This window comes from Vicugna pacos, chromosome 16, assembly GCF_048564905.1.
Source record: "Vicugna pacos chromosome 16, VicPac4, whole genome shotgun sequence".
Classification (NCBI taxonomy): Eukaryota; Metazoa; Chordata; class Mammalia; order Artiodactyla; family Camelidae; genus Vicugna; species Vicugna pacos.
The window spans coordinates 50,528,857-50,548,685 of NC_133002.1; the positions used below are offsets into that span (position 1 = coordinate 50,528,857).

Here is a 19,829-nt window from a genome sequence, read left to right on the forward strand (position 1 = left end):
CTTAACTTTTATAAGAAATATATATGAAGTATCTTTCTTATACAAACTCACAATGTGCTTATTTATAAATAGGATGAGTGCCAGTAATATAGTAAAAGAGCACAGAAGCGCTTCTGTACAGCCAGCTGCAGCAGCTGCGCCACCCGCCACCCCGCGCACCACGCCTCCTGTTGCCTGTGTCTTTGTACAGCCTCTGTTCCGCCCTGAACCTGGGCTGGCACGTGACTCGGTTTAACCAAAAGAATATACCAGAGGTGATGCTGGCCAGTTTCAGGCTTAGGCCTTAAAAAGATCCGACAGCTTCTGCTTGTGTGCCCTGGGAAAGCAGCCACCCCATAAAGAGTCTAGCTACCTTCCTAGGGGGAGAGGCCATGAGGAGAGTGAGAGGCCTCTGATACCACATGGGGTAACCAAGGAATCCAGCCAACAGTGAGAACGAAGCCCCAGATGGTGACCCAGTGGCATTCCACCTAGCTCCCAGCCGTTTGAGCTATCCTGGCTGAGGCATCAGAAATGTGACTTGAGGCCATTTTAATATTTCAGTCCCAGCTGACACCATGCAGAGGAGCGCATGCTCTCCCTGTTGTCCTCCAGCCAAATTACTGACCCATGCATGGGACTGTGAGAACTAATAGAATGGTGGTTGCCTTTAACTCACTAAATTCTGCAGAAGCCTATTTTGTAGCAATAAGTAACATAACCTAAATACATAAATGTTTTTTCACACTGCCATTCTAGAACAGTAAAACAATTTCCAGGCTTAAGGACAGAAGTGTTGGGGGAGGATACAGCTCAGTGGTAGAGTGCATGTGAGCCACATGAGGTCCTGGGTTCAATCCCCAGGACCTCCGTTAAAAATAAATAAACCCAATTACCTCCTCCCTACCAAAAATAACAAACGAACAAAAAACACAGAAGTGTTTACCTGACATACTCTTTTTTATTTTCTTCAGTAACAGGGATACTCTTGCCATTTGGCTTAAGTTCATGCTGAATAATTTCACCATATGCATTATGTTCAACACAGAAGGTATGGTCCAAAACACCTGTAATATCATTCTCACTGGAAAGCAAAGAAAGGGAAAGATACTTCACTGGAAATTTTAAAATACAGATCTTACAGTTGTATTAATTGGTGAGACAAATAAAACTAAGATAGTTTTATGACATGACAAATACGGGGTCGGATTCCTTTCACTAGCTGTTGCGCTACTGTACCTCCGAGTTCTTGGGCAGGAGAGTCAAAGAGCTTTAACCTTCATAAACACAGGAAACATTTTACTTCCTGAGTAATGAGAAAGCCCTGGAAAGCTGGGCTTTAAACAGAGAAGCCTCTGTTATGTTTGGCTTTCAGGTAAGAGGCCCTACTTGAATCTGCGTAACCCAAGTGACCAAATGCCTGAGTAGCCCGACTGAGAAAGCTGCTCGTGTACTTGGTAAACGTAAGTACAGCCAATGTATCTTCATAAGAAAATGAACTCCTGAAAAACAGAACTGATTCTCACAAATAACCTTTTTAAAGTATGGTTTCAACAATCACCACTTCAGCAGGAATTTGTTACTCTAACACATGCAAGATGGGAAGAGAATTTGCATCATGTTGAGGAAATCATTATATATGTATAGCAAGTGCTTAAGAGTATACTGGATTTTCCTTTTTAAAGTAGTAACACTTGCTAACTTTTAGGAATTTGGAATATGCACAAAAGCAGCAGAAAGGAGAAAAGTATTATGTGGTCTGTGTGTCATTTTTTAAATTTCAAAAAAAAAGTACATCCATTTTGAAACATGCATCTTTTTTAAAAGGTCAGATTCTAACTATAATGAACAAATACCAAACTCAATACATACAGTATCCACACTAAACTGTTATGAAGATCTGGATCAACTAACTCCATGTCATCCAAAGTAATGGACTTCCCAAGCAACTGTTTATAAAAAGGCAACGTGAAACCACCATCAATATAATGTCCATGAAACACAGCCATTCCCATTATTCGTCCAACAAAGTGGAAGTAAGATAAATGTTCCTGAAATTGAAAAGAGTTTATATAAATACTCGAGGTAGACACTCTCCAGGGAATTTTTAATAAAAATTAAATATTCAAGCAACAGTAGTTTTCCTTATAACAAGTATCAAACTTACACTCTAATTTACAACCATTTAAATGTCGTAAGCTATCATCAAAGCTCATCAGGGACAGTTTCTTGAGAGTTTGACGTTCAAGAGACTATGCGTTGCTCTAAAATATTACACCAGAGTCAATCAATGCTTCTCTCAAAGGGCAGGGTCACTTTGTAAAGTTTATCTTTAGAAATTAAGTCCAAACTATGCTCCCTCTGCAACTTCACTTAACACCAGCAGACCCTGCTCTCTTCCTCTCCTCACACCTCCCGCTGAGCCCTTGACAATCCTGGCTCTGTCATGGAAAAAAGTTTTCAATTCGACCTCCCTCTTCCCTTGACCTAACCAGAGCTGAACTTCAAAACATCTCTGTTATTTAAGAGCAGAGATTTCACATCTAACTTGGACTAGACTCTTGATTCTGCCAGTTACTAGCTATGTATTCTTGGGCAAACTACTCAATTCCTGTTGAGTATATCTGGAAAATGAGGGTAATAATAGTTATCTAAAAAGGGTCTCTGTGGGAGTAAACTGAGCTGAAGAAGCCGATGACACTGGATCTGGCTTATGGTAAATGCTCAGCAAACGTGAGCTATCATTATTACAGCAGCAGGGATGGGCTCCCCAAGCAGAACCTTTACCCCAAAATTTTCCCTTTATAAAGGATACCCTCTAATGAGTTTAATACGGTCTACCGTTTAGATAGATTTGGTCTTTCATGATACACTGTTTTATTAGCTGGATATTGCACTTTTAACTTCTTTTACTTCTTTATTTAATAAGTAACCTTTAAGCTTCCCTTTTATCATTAAAAAATAGCTTTTCTTTCTTTTTAAGAAGAAAGAAAAAAAAACCCATAACCTAATATCCAGAGATAAACACCATCAGCATTATAAGGTAGAGCCTTTCAATTTTTGCACATACACGTTTACCAAAATTTCATCATACTATCTTGTAACTTTCTTTTCACTTAATATATCACAACTACCATCTTTACATGTCTGTTATTCCACAACATCATTTCAGTGGCTGTATAGTATGCCTTTGTAAGGAAAGGTAACAGAAATAATATAAAAATAACAAACTAATAACAGCTACTAACTTTTCTTAGTGCTTAATAATATGAATTAATAATATTAATAACTTCTTAGTAACTTTTCAAACACTTAATAATACGATATGAACTAATGTCATTCTGCTTTGTGCCATAATTTAATCAACCCCCCTTTATGGGGTTTGATTAAATCAACCCCCTCAATGCTGTTTCCAATTGGGGCTACTATAAACAATGATGTAGTAAACTTCCCTGTGCCCAAACTGTTGCACATATCCATAATCATTTACTTGAGAAAATTTTCTAAAAGGGGACTTGGCCAAGCCCAAGGATGTGACTTGGACAAGGACAGTAATCCTATGTCATAAGCTACATTGACATTTAAAAATGAAAGCATTGTAGGTCATAAATTAATTCGTATCATTATAACCACTAATCATACCGGATTAACTGCAGAATCAGGATTGATCTGCAATGTATAGATATCATCTCTTGAATACTGGAAGAGGCCGTAATATGGATTCAACATTTCATGTGACAAGAGATATAACCACTCCCTAGAAAATAAGACATGATAAAATAATTAATGAATATATTTTTATTAAGGTATGTTATTAATCATGTTAGCAAATAATTTTTTTAATAAAAGAAAGCACTACTAGTTATATCAGATTACATTAGAAAAGTCGACCACACTCAAAAAGCAAATGAGAATTTTTTTTAAACGGGGCGGGTATTTGGTTTATTTATTTTTGGAGGAGGTACTGGGGATTGAACCCAGGACTTCGTGCAAGCTAAGCATGCACTCTACCACTTGAGCTATACCCTACCCACCAAAAACTCTTATTTTGTTATGCTGAAGTCACTTCTCACTCAATTTAGGGCAATTCTATGATATTTTAACATCAGAGAGTACAAGGATATTATCCAGAAGTACCAGCTACTCATTAGGTGCTGTTACTTTGAATTGCTAAATAAATTTGTAATCCATGATAAATACAAAATGAAGGGAAGAATATGGTTTTATTTCAAAATTTCCATGTGATCTATACCATCCTGGTCCACTCCTATCATGGCAGATTTATACTAATTTATACAGACATATAACATTAATTCTCACTTTTGGACAAAGGTATATTTTACTGTTTTACTGTTTTACTGCATTGTTTTAGTAAGAAAATTTTGTTACCCATTTCCACTATCTTTTTTGTGTAAACCATAAAATATACTGTGATAAAAACGTAAGCGGTCAGAAACAGCAAGGCATCTGACAGAGGGGAGCACAAGGGCAAGCCTGCACTTTCTGGGTACGTTCCACACCACTTCCTGGTTTCAAGAATACATCAGTGTTTTTAAATTAAACCTCACAGAAAATAGTACTATCCCCTTGAACTTGTGAAATCATTTATATGTTTCAAAGTATGAAAGACAACTTCTTAGTCATCTTGGTGAAACTGAAATAAAACCACTAGTCTAGGACTTAAGGAGATACAGTTCTAGTCTCAATTCCTGACATTCCTCAGGTAGGAAAGGGATTTATGTTTTGATATTATGGATTAGACAGGTGGAATAATGTGTTTTTAGGAAATGCAGTGAAATACTCTTAACAAATAGTTAAAGGAAATCATTTCAAAGTTCTATCATTTGATGGAGTCTAAATCAAATCAATACCACTTAATACTTGAAAACCCTAGAGATTAAAAAGAATAAGTGAGGTCTCCACACGAGCAATCTTCCCAACACACGTAACACCTGATGTGTCTTGTATGCTTATAATGCATATATGTGTTCTTTAAAAGAAAATCTGAATTTTTGTTTTGTTTTACCAAGGGTTTAGAACATGCATGAACTACTTTTGGGTTCTACAACTGGGTAAAGATCAGAATAAGCACTACCACATCCCATTTAGTGTGCCCAAACCCAAACCCTGGGAGTAGTGAGGTTAAAAAAACAAACAACAGAAACTAACTGCTTATTTGGCCTATACATATAATTACAGCATTTAGAATCCACCAGCAGATAATTAACAAATTTTTCCAAGAAGAATTCAAAATCTAGTTACGAGGAAATCATAATAAACATTCTATAGAAACTATCGAGGCTGAAGTATGATGTATGAGTGATTGATTCTAAAACTCCAAACTAAAGAGTTGTCCATTTGCAGGTAAAAAGGTCACAGAATGAAGGTAAGTCTACAGGTAAAAGCAAGTAATGCTAAATAATAATATGGGTCTTGATGAAAACCAAATTTACTTTAGGCTAGATTTAGATTAGGGGAAGTAGAATTATCATGATGGTCTTTAGAATGTTTCAATACAGAAGCTATGATGTTTCTGCTACATTCACATAAAGTGAATAGGCATGCCTGGGGAATAAAATACTTGATTTATGAATGTAGCAGAAACATTAGAGCTTCCGTATCGAAATATTCTAAGGACTGTATGATATATACATATACACACACATACTTACAGATACACACACACATTAATTCAGCAAGGTTAAGAGCATGGCAATGGAAGCAAAGGAAAACAGTATTCAGTTTAGAATACATGTCATTAAAATCTCAAGATTGTTCCTGACAGCGTAAAGTAAAGGGAATAACATGTACTGAAGGAGAGAGATGGAGAAAATTTCGTGCCCGCAGGCCCTACTGACAGTCTGTGCTGGACTGCAGCCGGTATTCAGAGAAAGTCTCACTGGGCTGCATGATCCGTGAGGGAGTTCTCAAATACTCTTCCAGCAGCAGTACTGTCCTAACCTCACTACAAATACATCTATTAGGATATCCTCTGTATTGCAAACGTTAGGGACTATTATGCTAGAAAAGAAGTATCAATGAGAAGGTTTCATCACAGGCAGCATCTTAAATTTGTAAATATAAGGATCCATATGTCATTTACTGGTGAGCGAGTCTTTACCTGGCAACCCCTCCATAGTCAAGGCCTTCTTCTCCACGAAATTTTATCATTAATCGCTTCCAGAGATCTTTTGGTCTCATTTTCATGACCTGCCGATATGATTCCTGAAAAACATTTTTAATATACTGTTATTCCTAGGCATTTTAAAACTCTCTCTCCCATTCCACCTATGAAACATACACTATTTACATAAGGTGGAATTTGTTCAACAATCCAATCAATGGATAAACTCCGAGTGTTTGAAACCTCATGGAACTTCTAAAAACAAAATGGGTATAGTTTAATCCTACTGAAACCAATTCATTTGATAAACATTATATAAAAGGCCTACTAGGAGCAAACCTCCATATTTAAATCCTATGAACCATAGCAATGATTCTATACTCACATTAAAAACAAAGTTTGATAGAAATATTAAATTTTTTTTATAGTTAACTGACCTAATTCTAGGTCACAGACACCAGTAGAAATTAAGAGTAAGAAAAGGAGTTTCAAAGAACTTAAGTAATCATTAATGTGATTTTCACTAATGAAAACTTTGTATTATTTTAAAAATACAAATGACTGACTACAAACAAGGTCAGAAGTGTTCTGAAAGAAAGTTTATCCTTCGGGAGAAGGACTGCCAAGTCCCCAAGCATCTCTTGCCCAGGAACCCTCTAAAGAGTAGGAAGCCCCTGCCTTGGACCTGTGCCACTTATTATATAAGAACTTTAACGCTGATATTAGAGCTATAAAATCCAAAGATAGAAGGATATACTAGAGAGGAAGATTTTGAATTAAGAAAGTAGTTGAACAGTAATTTAAACAAAATAAGATTTTGATTTATGGGTCCTTTACTTTTTGGAAGAATTAGAAAATATAGGATGGATACTATTTGTGGTCTTTTAAAATTCCTTTACAAATAAGTATTTGCAGTGCCGGGACCAAGCTGCACCAGATGGAACATCTCACACTTCAGCCCACTTAAATGTTTGTCTTATGCATGAAATCTAACGTTAGATAGCCTTTATTCCCCACAATTAAAAAAGAAATTAATGAAAATTCTCCCATGCTAAAGAGGTATGAGTCCCCCCAAAATATTATTGGAAAAGAGAGTAAATGACTGAAATTTAATTTTTCTCTATTTTAAAATAAGACTTGCAAGTTTACCTCAAAAATCTCTTCCCTAGAAACCTCAATGCGGCAATGACCAGCCTGAGGCTGTTGCTGGGAAAGTTCTTGCCGCAAAATCTTTAGTTTCTGAACCAGGTCTCGCTTGTACCGTGGGACTGTCAGACACTCCGTGTCATCAGGGCATAGCGATACCACCTGCTGCTGCTGCTGGTCTTTCAATTGGTTCTGCCGACTGAAAGTAAACAAATATTATTAAAGTACTTTAAATCAAAGAGATTGCAATTACATACTTAAAATAGCATTATACTATAAATCAAGTCTAGCTATATCATTTCTAGGCCTTATTATATTCTTAGCTTGACATTTTTGACAATAAACTAGCTCCTGAGTTTATTTCTCAGAATCTATACAAATTTATCGAACTGGATAATGGAGTTTTACCCATAAAGCTTTATACAGCTGCTGAGAATAAATTTCTCAAATACAGTTTCCATTTTCTGCATAGTTTACCATCACTCATTTTAAAATTCAGGCAGATGTCAAATCCTGTGTCTGTTATCTAGAGTCTGTCTCTCCAGAAGAGACAAAACAGTTTGAACAGGCAGCTTGGCAGGGACCCCTTCTCCTATGCACGCTACAGTCTAGACCACAGGAATGAGAGAGACCATGTGTCAGTTACTGGCACAGAGAAATGAGCACTTTACAAACAAGTCTAAATGCTTTATAAGTGACTACTTTTCTTTTTATTGTGACAAAGTACACATAACATAAAATTTACCATTTTAACCATTTTAAAGTATTACAGTCAGTGGCATTAAGTACATTCACAGTCTTTTGTGCTACAGTTGTGTCAGGCTTGTCAGGCTTGTCACAGGCTTCTAACTGCACGCACGTGTTTTACCTCAAAGACATGTAAATAATCTCCCAAGCATAGTAGAAAAATAATAATTTTAAAAAGCCACATTGCCTAGAGAGATCTTTATTCTCCTAGCAAAAATATTGTAGGTTGCATATAATCAACTAGTTAATTCCAATAAACTGTCAAGGAATAAAAAGTCAGATAATCCACTATTGATGTCTATGCAAACACTGAGTGACTCAGCTGGAATTTAATTTTACACACAACAGACAAAAGAGTACAGTCTCCTAACCTAAAGGTAAAGGGCAATGGTAGTTATCAGAAAATAAACAAAAATAACTTTCAGTTCTCTAACAAATCACCGAAACCTATTTTACACAGAGTGAGTCTTATGTACCAGGCCAAATTTTATACCTAAAACATACAACTATCCAGAGAAAACGCAGCTTTGATGAAAATTACAAATCGCCATTTACTACTCTTGCAGACATTATAATAAAGGTGTTTTTATACACACACACACATATATAAATCAAAATAGAATACTGCATTAAAAAACACCCCTTGAACAACTGTATTAATCCTATATAAAAAAAAAAAACTTGTGTATACCTTACACCAGATAGAAAAATTTAACTCAAAATGAATCAGACATCACTCTAAAACCTACAGCCATAAAACTTCTGAAACACAGTAGAAAATTTTTATGACTTGTGTTAGGCAAGGATTTCTCACATATGATCCCCTAAGCACAATCCATAAAAGAACAAATGGATAAAATGAACTTCATCAAAATTTCAAAGGAACCTTCTGCTCTTCAAAAGACACTTAAAAAAATGAAAAGACAAGTGAAGCTCTAGGAGAAAATCTTTCTAAAGCGTATATCTGATACAGAATTCGTATTTCAAAGAATTCTCAAAATTAAACAACTTTTTTAAAACTCAATTTTTTTAAAAAGGAGGCAAAAAAATTTCACCCAAGAAGATATACAGATGAAAATAAGCACATGAAAAGATGATAAATGTCATTAGTCATTAGAGAAACACAAATTACGACTATAATGAGATACCACTATACACCTATCAGAATGTCTAACATTACTAAGATTAACTATACCATGTGTCTGCAAGAATGTGGAGCAATTACAACCTCATATACTGCTAGTGGGAATGTCAAACAGTACAATCTGGCAATTATTTTTTAAAGTTAAACATAAATACTCATAACAGTTTTGTCATAGCCAAAACTGAAACAATCCAAATGTGTATCAACAAGTAAACAGATAAATAAATTGAAGTATATCCATACAATAGAATACCACTCTGGAATGAAAAGAACTATATATGCGCAAGCAACAACAGGGATGACTCTCAAATAACTATGCTGGGTAAAAGAAACCAAACAAACCAAAAAAAGTACATACTGTATGAATTCACTTATCTAAAATTCTAAAAATTACAAATGTTTACTGACAGAAAGCATATCAGTGGTTGGCCGAAGATTCGGTGTGAACTAAACTGTTCAAAAAGATATGTTGAAGTCCTAACCCTTGATTACCTGTGAACGTGATCTTATTTGGAAATACGGTCTTTGCAGATGTAATCAAGTTAAATGAGGTCAAACAATGTGGATTAAGGTGGCCCTAAAACAAATAAATTGGCATTCTTCTAAGAAGAGGTAAATTTGGATCCAGACATACAGGAGAGAGGTGTAGCATATTAAGAAATATACTTTGGCTTTTGTCCCTGGTTCCTGACACAGAACCCCTAACATGCTTGACGTTTCCTGAGTGACAAGTGATAGTGTCTTCTGTTCTAATGTTTGCTGTTTGTCCCCAGTATAAGACACAGAGCTCCTAAATGCCTTAGGATTTCCTAGGTATAGAAGCACTTTTTGTTTAATGAGGTGACTTGCTGGGCCCCTATATAGTTTCAGGATGAGGACTGGTCACCAGGACCAAGGCTTGATTAGAAACCTAGAACTTTCAGCCCCATCCCCTTGACCTCTGGGGACCGGGATGGGGGCGGTGGTTGTTGGAGATTGAGTTAATAATCTAATCGATCATGCCTATGTGATAACACCTCCCTAAAAACCCCTAAATGATGGTGTTCAGAAAGCCTCTGGGTTGGTTAACAAACACACTGAAGGACCTGGAGAGGGCATGGAAGCTCTGTGCATCACCGTCCCCCAGCCCCATACCTTGTCCTCTTCCATTTGGCTGTTTCCAAGTTGCATCTTTAATAATAAATTGGTAATAGTGAAGAAATAATCTCCCTGAGTTCTGTGAGCCATTGTAGCAAATTATTGAAACTAAGGAGGGAGTCATGAGAAATCCTCAGTTTATAGCCAGTTGGTAAGAAGTACAAGAAGCCTAGGACTTGGGATTGACATCAGAAGTGAGGACAGTCTTGTGAGACTGAGCCCTTAACCTGTGGGGTCTAATGCTAACTGCAGGTGGGGTCAGACTGAATTCAGTGCTAGTCCCCTAGTTGGTGTCCGCAGACTTGGAGAACTGGTATGTTTGAAGGAAAAAACCCACGAATTTGGTGTCAGAAGCTTTGTAGGTAAAAAAGATCACAGAAGGTTACGTGAAGACAAAAGCAAAGACTCAGATAATGTGTCCACAAGCCAAGGAACAGCAAGGCTTCTGGCAACCACCAGAAGCTAGGAGAGAGGCATGGACAGATTCCCCTTCAGAGCCTCCAGAAGGAACCAAGTCTGCTGACAACTTGAGTCTGAAGTTTAGCCTCCAGAACTGTAAGAGAATAGATTTCTATTGCTTTAAACCACCCACAGTGTGGTCTAAGGTAGCCTTAGAAAACGAGAGAAGGGACAGGTGGAGGTGCTACCAAGAGGCTACATGGAGGCATGAGGAAACTCTGGGGGGTGTCAAACATGTTCCTCACTATCTCCACTGTGGTGACGGTTTCACAGGTATATGTCAAAATTTAAATTGTACCCTTTATATATGTACAATTTGTGTGTCAATTACATTTCAATAAAGCTGATTAAAAAAACCCCAGGGTTCATCAAAAAGTCTACAAATAATAAATGCTAGAGAGCTTGTGGAGAAAAGGAAATCCTCCTACACCATTGGTGGGAATGTAAGGTGGTGCAGCCACAATGGAAAACAGTAGAGCGGTTCCCTAAAAATTAAAAACAGAGATACCAAATGATCCAGCAATCCCACTCCTGGCCATATATCAGGAAAATAGAAAATTCTAGTTTGAAAAGATACATGCACTCCAATGTTCATAGCAGCACTATTTACAATAGTCAAGACATGGAAACAACCCATGTGCCCATCAACAGATGATTGGTTTAAGAAGATGCAGTGCACGCACACGCGGGACACACACACACACACACACACACACACACACACACACACACACACGATGGAACATTACTCAGCCATAAAAAATAAAATATTCCCATTTGCAGCAACATGGATGCACCTAGAGAATATCATACTAAGTGCAATAAGTCAGACAGAGAAGGACAAATATATCATTTATATGCAGAATCTAAAAAATAATGCAAATGAATCTCTATACAAAACAGAAACAGATTCAAGCACAGAAAACAGTTACCAAAGAAGAAGAGGGGGTGTGAAGAGATTAAGTTAGGAGTATGAAATTAATGGATACAAACTACCATACATAAAAGATAAACAACAAGAATTTACTGTATAACACAAGGAACTACATTCAATATCTCGTAATAACCTATAATGGAAAATAATCTGAAAAAAATATATATAACAATCACTTTGAAACCAACTTAATACTGTAAATCAACTATACTTCAATTAAAACAAACAAAACAAAATGCAGAGTACATCAAGCCCATTCACAAAGACATGTGAGAAAAACTAAGTCCTGCAAATGAGAAAGGTGGCTTAAAGCTGGAGGACAAAACTGGAGGACAAAACTGACACAGCAGAAAATCCCATGGGATGGATACAGCTCTCTTGGAGCTATCTTTAATGCACTGAGGGGGAAAAAAATCCATCTACCCCACAGAACAGCCTGTCTCTACAGGTATGCTAGGGTGCACCTTTGATACATACCCTTTTCCTAACATCTCAAGACAGGTTTCTACTTAAGCACAGTGGGATTAAAATACTCATATATCACAGTAAAACTTGTCCTACTCTTGTATAAAATAATGTTCAACAAAAGTAATTTATAATTGAAGAGAGCAGTCTATCACATTGATTACAAAAAAAGCATCTATTCATCTTTTTCAGAGTTGCATTTTAACATGCACCGTTTCAAAAACTTACTTTAAAACTAAATGCAGGTTAGCAGAGAGCCGAGGATCTGTAAACTGTGTTGTTCTGTTGTTATGGTCAACGAAATAAACTCTGCCTGTTGCTGTATTCCGGATCTCCCATCCAGGAGGCAACGGACCAAGCTCTTCACAATTGATGTTGCTAAGATCCCTGCAAAAACAAATATAGAATAAAAAATACCTCACTGCTGGGCCTGGTGAGCCAAGCAACTGTAAATGACACAGAACAATTCCATGAAGTCTGAGAAAATGAATTGTTTCAGAAACTTGAGATGTTCAGCTGGAATCTTTAATTCCCAATGGTTTAACAAACTTGCACATTCAAAACCCAATTCATAAATGACTCAGAAACTTATCACATAGCCTACATTCTTAGTAAGTTCATTCCTGGGCTTTAATGTAAGTCAGGTTTTAAATTAATATAAAAGCAATCACAACATTTGCCAACATAAACTGTACTCCAATACTTGTCTGACAAAATATTGTTTTACAAATGTCAGTGATATAAAAAATTAAGTGTTTTCTAAAATTTCCCTTCAATTATTTCTTTATTATACCATAAAATTTGGGTAAATGTCCACTCCGTGATTAACTTTAAACTCTTCACCAAAGCAAAACTGGAAATGTTATTTAAATTATGATCCTAAAATAACCACAGTTTGTATTTCAAAGGATAACTAATCCGTTTTGAATTTTGAAAGCTGTAAAGCTAGTGAATGAAGAACCTATTTAAGACACCTTAGGAAGAATGCTCTTAGACTTGTTACTACAATGAAAAGAAGCAAAAAGACTTTTAACAGAGCAAAGACCATTGTTATTGTATCACACACTCTTAAAATACTATCATATATGACAAAGATTTACAGGACCGTAAAGAATGAAATAAAAGCAGCAAGTCTAATGTAAATTTAAACTGTAACCAATAATTATAATGACAAATCTCATCAAAATCATGTTTCAGAAGTTAAACTAGAAAAAGATTTTTCCTGAAATAGCCTCTTCTTGGTCATAGTGAGAACACAATGATGGCACATGTAAGTACTCAGATTTGTTGAAACAATGATTTTTGACTTCTGCTCATAAATGTGCCAGAGACTCTTCTGCTACAGAACTAAGTTTGGAGAGAACACACCATTTGAGACATTGCTATTCTCAAAAGAGGGAAGGGGAAAAGTTTCAAGAATCCTCCACAAAAAAAATTTTTAAGTGAATTGAGTTGGAGCTGGTACAGCAAAGTTGGAAAAGGAAATCTGGAACTTCCCCACTAAGCTTGAGAACTCAAAGGGAAGATGAAGTGATTCCAGGAAAACTGCCTAAATTTCCACTTTAGGTCCACAGAACTCCAACCAATTAAAATCAAACTCAAAATCAGAGGTCACCCAACACTTCAGAAAGGAAGTCACGATTACTGAGAGTCAGTAGAAACAATAACCACAGAATTAGATCTCCAAGTACTGTCAGATATCAAAAAGAACAGCTATGATATGCAACATTTTAAAAAATAATAAAAGGGAGCCATTACATAATAACTACCAATGCAATATTAAGAATGCACAGATGGATTTTTTTAAATAGAACTTCTAGAAAAGCAATTATTATAATCAAAGAATGAATAATTCTTTTGATATAGTGAAGAATTTGATTTGATATCATTTTATTTAGAATTTTATAAATTTATAGTCATACATTGGAGGGCTCTAAAGAATCGTTAAGAAGCAGAACACTGGAAAAAACACTCTTTATGTCAAATTGGGAAATGATTAAAAGAAATGGAATGTTATACAGCCATAAAAAGTAATATAGATCTGTATTTCAAGACTACACAGTATGCAATATAATGAATAACAAGGCATTTATCATTATTTTAACAAGAAATAAAAAACGTTCTGAAATGGAACATCGCAGATAAATCTAAATTTACTGGATACCTTGAAATAAAGTTAGTTTTAAAGTGTCTGAGTTATACTGTTTTATAAATGTCTTTGAATAGTGATATTTTAATAGAATCTAAATATTTAGATAAAAAGATCCTTGATATAAAAGATGTATTTACTAAAGGATCCTCTAAAACAAAAGATACATATTTTTAAGATAACACTTTGTGGGGCATAGAGATTAAAGAAAAATCTATAATACAGAGCATTAGTTCATAAAGTCATTATTTAATATTCAACGTGAAATATTCTTAAATCTTTACAGAAATCCCTTATTCATTAACGAAAAACTGACGTTTGTTTCCTTAGGAATAATTGGGCATACTGCCAAGAGTGGTGCCAAAATCTCAATTTCAACTTCCAAAGCCAGTTTACATACTATTCTTTCAACAGGTAACTCAAGATCAACTTTCACACTATTGTAAAATCATTTAGTTTTTAAAAAATCATTTTTATTCTATACATTTCCTTCTAATGATTTTAAATTATTTTATAGAAAAGTTCATTATTGACCTTCAATTTCATAAACAGTTTCTAAAACACTGCTTTTCATAATTTACACGACAAAACTCTAATTTCTTTTTTTCTGGGGGAGGGGGGGGATAAATTAGGTTTATTTATTTTATTCTATTATAGAGGAGGCACTGGGGACTGAACCCAGGACCTTGTGCATGCTGAGCATGCACTCTACCACTTGAGCTATACTCTCCCCACAAAACTCTTGTTTTTAAAACTCAGACCCTTGGATTTTTTTTTTTAGTGTGTTATTAATAAAACAAAGACTTTCTCCCCATTACTTTTTTTTTAAAAGTAACAGCTTATATCATCAAGACACAAAAATGGCAATAATTAATGATAACACATTTATTTCCTTGGCTGCCATCTTCAAAAGAGTCTAATTAAGCTCTATCACAAAGTAAAACATTTTCACTAAAATAGCTTTATTTATAAATAGAGTATCAAAGTAATCCCAGATCAGCTAGTCACATCTGTTTTTCATTCAAACACATGATTCTTGACAAGCAGAGCTCTGAGTATAAGCTTTAGGCAGAAGATCTCTTGACCCTCCATGGAACATTTTTTCTTTTTGGGAGAAGAATGTTGCACTTCAATATAAAATATCCTTATCTTAAAAAGGCACATGTGCAGTTTACAAAGTTGATTTAGAATTTTACTTAGAAATCTTTTTTTGGAGGGGTAGCTTCAACTGGACTACTTGGACTCTCCATGTGTTCATTAGAAAATAATTCAAAATAGCTAAATAGTGGTTGAAAAATTTATTATTTGATACTAAAATATATCAGAAATTATGTTAAATTACTAAATTGATTTTGTGTCATTCCATCTTCTTGAAGGTAAAAGATAGCTGATATTCTCGTTAATAAATGCACTCAACAATGCCTGCAGTTCAAATATACAAATTTTGGACACAAATAGACGAAGAAATTTTATCTATTTTAATTAGATTATTTCTTTTCTACATTAAAATGAAATTTTACTAAAGAGCACATAAAGAGATATTGAATATACTCATATAAAGTTAAACAAAACTTAAAAAAAAAAAGCCTAACCAGACATAAAAATATCAATTTACTACCCTTTAAAAAAAGATATGTATGTATTTGTAAGGTTTGCTGTTTTTCTGAGGTTAATTTTCACTCCTAAAAGATTCATGTTTTTACCTCAAATTTTTTGAGGGTGAGAAAAGAGAGCAACTAGGGACTGGCTAGAGGGTACGGCACTGGGGTAGGATTGCAGAGAAGTAAGTTAGGACTGTCTACTAAACGTCAAACTGAAAAAAATGATCAGAAAGAGCCAAACTTTTATATCAACTTTTTAAAAAAGAAGTTAAAGGTTAAATTATCAAATAAATGCTAGGCAAAATGTTAATATTCAATGGTCTGAGGGTATTTGGAATATGTTCTTACCTGGGCACTCTTGGATCATGCCATGTGCTCACACCAGTCTGAGTATGTAAGAAATACACCTGACCTTGTTGTGTTGTCCTCTGTTCTGTAAAATTAAGAAACACTCATAATAAAGCATATTCAGAATGTCCAAGTCAAAAACAGCTACAAACCCTAGGATATTATATTAATAGGTAAATTCTACACTGGAATTTGATACATTGTAAAATGACTATAACTCAATAAAAAAATGTTTAAAAAAATACACAAATTCGCCAAATTACCAACCTATTTTATTACCAACAAAACCTGCTTTACAAATCATTTGTTCTAAACTCAGAATACATTTTCTCCTGGAAACGATCTTATAAATAGTGATGAGGGTCACAAGCCAGCTATCTAAAAGCCAACTACATTTATAATGTGGATCAAATATTAAACATGTTGCAATGGATAACAGAAAACAAGACTGTCACAGTACTAATAATTAAACAAAACAAACATGAAGAAATTATCTTTTATTTGTCTTAAATGTGGAGCCTGAGGGGAACAAAAAGGCTCAGAGAAAGAGGCTAGCCAACTTTGGGGAGATTCTCTGGGGATTTGCAGAAACTTTCAAAGAGTTTGCAGGCTGGTAATGCTTTTTAAATTATGCCTAATTTTATATCAAAACTTAAGGTTTTTTTTTTTTCCCTTGAGAGAGGTATATTCTCAAGACTACACCCGGACTCAAACAGAGGCAAAAAAAAAAAAAAAAGATGGAATACAGGAGACACACACTACAGTCAAAAATAGGCAAAGACGGAAAAATAACCAAGTTAGAAGGAGAGCAAATGTGTCTACTGGGAAGAAAAAAAGTCAAAGGTAAAATTAAGCCAAAGCCCTTGGATGAAAGTGAGGAAGCCCGGGCAAAGGGAAGGAATCTGTGAAAGGGTTTCTTCAATGGTGGTTTTTCATCTTTATTTATGTTTTCAAGCAACAGAACCACTTTTTTTTTTTTAACAAAATCTAACAAAAAATTCCAATATACGAAATGATAAAATTATTGCTAATATTTATTTACATAAATTTGTTTATAAACCTATAATAAAGTCAAGTCAATTTAAACTTTGAAATTATAAATATAAAAATGTTTAAAACTGATTCCAGATGACAGCTGCAATGATTTCAGCCTTGGTAACTAATCATTTTATTCTTATGCTTTGGTTGTACAAAAAACATTTTTAATCCAAATCATACAAATACTGTAGAAGTGGAACCACCCCTACTCGAAACCACTTGCCTTATCATCTTAATTAAAAAGAAATGGCAGGAGATACTCTATTCTAAGGTCTAAACATTATTAATAACAGCTAAATTTTTACTAATTTAAGCTTCATAAGACATTTCAATCATTTCTTGCAACAAATCTACATGGCTGGTACTATTATTTTCCGCATTTTTCAGAAGATAAAACTGAGGCTCAGAAAGGGTAAATAATGTGCCCCACCAGCGTCACAAAGATAACAAGTGCCAAAGCCAGAATATGAATCCAGGTCTCTCTTGTCTCCCAAGCCCATGGTCTAATTACTGTGTTGTAAGTTAACTTGTGTAGCCTAGTACAATTAATGGAAAAACTCGGTTTTTTAAATTAAAAGATTAAAATATTAAAAAAAAAGTCAGAATCAGGCATTTGTGGTACAGTTTAAAAAACACTCTAGAGTAAAAATAAACTACAAGTTAGATCAGGCAATTCCCAATGTTGGTCACTAGGTGTCATCATCAGCCCAGGATAGTTTATCTATAGGCTGGGAGAGGGTAAGGAAGTTAGTAACTTGGTCAAGCTTCCAGGAAAAAAGGAGAGAACACCTAAGTTTATCGTATCTACAAGAAGAGTTCACAAGATGTGATTAACTGAGAAAGTTCTGTATTCAACTATAAGAAGATTCATGTCATCTTCCACAAGAAATTCCATAATTTAGGAAATTATATAAGATCATAATAATTTCATACACAGAAATAACTAAACCATTTACAACTATTACAATTACTCAGATAACCCATTAATTATAGACAATACAAATATATAAACACCATCAGAAATATGCTTTCAAAATCATCTCTAAATATGTATGCCTAGAAAATTACAGTAGAGGTCAGACTACAGATTGCCATTATCAAGAACAATACCATTTCACCTTTGTACAGTGCCTGTTTACAAAGTAGTCTCAAATTGTTTCCTATGCTCAATACCTTTGAGATAAGGAGAGGTATCATTCATCTCATTTCATTATAACTGAGCAAAAAAGGTTGAGGTTAAGCGACTAAGTCAAGGTCTATCTGTTGTTAGGTAGTCTTCTACCACTTCAGAGACTTCAAAATTGGGAGGTTTTACAGACTCACAGACATTTTAAACAATCTTATGGTTACTGGGGGGAATTGAGGTGGGAAGGGATAAATTTAGGAGCTTGAGACTTGCAAATATTAACTACTATATATAAAAATGGATTAAAAAAACAAATTCTGTATAGCACAGGGAACTATATTCAGTATCCTGTAATATAACCTTTAATGGAAAAGAATATGAAAACAAATGTATTTATGTGCATGTATGGCTGGGACATTATGCTATACACCAGAAACTGACACACTGTAACTGATTATATACTTCAATTAAAAAAATAAAAATTTAAATTAAAAAAACAAAGTTGGGGGGTTTTACATTTACTTTTATTTTCATGCTGAATCTCTAAACCCAGATTAATAACTTATTTAAAAGGTTATTTTCTGGCTTTCTTATTAGCAAGCTTAAACCCATAAACCACATTTTATTTTCCCTCTGCTAGTTATCGTACCATAGCCTTCCGGTAGATCTGGAGGAGTATGTAAATGTGTCCTGCTCATGTAATTCCTATGTCGTTGTGACCTGACTCTCCTCTCTGCCAGTCTGGGATCTGAAGACTGTCCACATGTTGCACCATTTGTTCCACTAATTGGAGTGTTCTCATCAACAAAGCAGCTAAGAGGTCTGCCAGGACTAGAATATTCAGATGCCGGTCTATTGAAAAGTAACAAGGAAGAAAGTTAACTCAGGTATCAAAAGTAGAGTTCTCTAGACAATATATGTACTGCAATAATAATCACTTGTAAGAAAACGGAATGATTAATACAAATATAATGACTTCAAGAACTCTGAATAAAGGCAAGCCTAAAGCCTCGAAGCCCCAAAGAAACCCAGGTGATAAGCAGGTTGTCGATTATGTATTCAAATCATTTTGTATTGACTTTAATTATTTTATATGAAATCCACATATATTTGTAGATATGAATACTAGCTGACAAAGCCCCACCTGACTTAGCTACAGTCTACCTCAGACCTGTGTTCTCACCCTTCTCCCACTCTGCCTCAGTCACATCGACAATCTTCCTGCTCCTTGAGCTTTCCACAGGCACTCTACCTTTCATGCTGGAGAGTAACTCTTCCTTCCACCTAGAATGATTTTTTCCCTCCTATTTTCCCTAGGCCAGACTTCTTGTTGTCATTCAAATCATAGTTTAAGCTTAAATGTCAACTCTAAGAGGTCCTTCCTGACCTTCAAATCTAAAGTAGTCACAAAGGCATTTGATTGTACATCACA

At 35.1% G+C, this 19,829-nt stretch overlaps 1 protein-coding gene across 1 annotated transcript in view; it reads right to left on the reverse strand.

Annotated features, from left to right (window-relative positions):
- Positions 1-19,829, reverse strand: part of SMURF2 (SMAD specific E3 ubiquitin protein ligase 2) — a 97,252-nt gene that overhangs the window by 6,497 nt on the left and 70,926 nt on the right. The window contains exons 8-15 of the mRNA XM_006199504.4: positions 19,047-19,249; positions 16,234-16,318; positions 12,364-12,522; positions 7,253-7,448; positions 6,101-6,204; positions 3,622-3,736; positions 1,852-2,030; positions 926-1,063 (exon numbers count right to left, since the gene is read on the reverse strand). Of these exons, the coding sequence (XP_006199566.2) occupies positions 926-1,063; positions 1,852-2,030; positions 3,622-3,736; positions 6,101-6,204; positions 7,253-7,448; positions 12,364-12,522; positions 16,234-16,318; positions 19,047-19,249 (1,179 nt within the window). The remainder of the gene's footprint in view (positions 1-925; positions 1,064-1,851; positions 2,031-3,621; positions 3,737-6,100; positions 6,205-7,252; positions 7,449-12,363; positions 12,523-16,233; positions 16,319-19,046; positions 19,250-19,829) is intronic.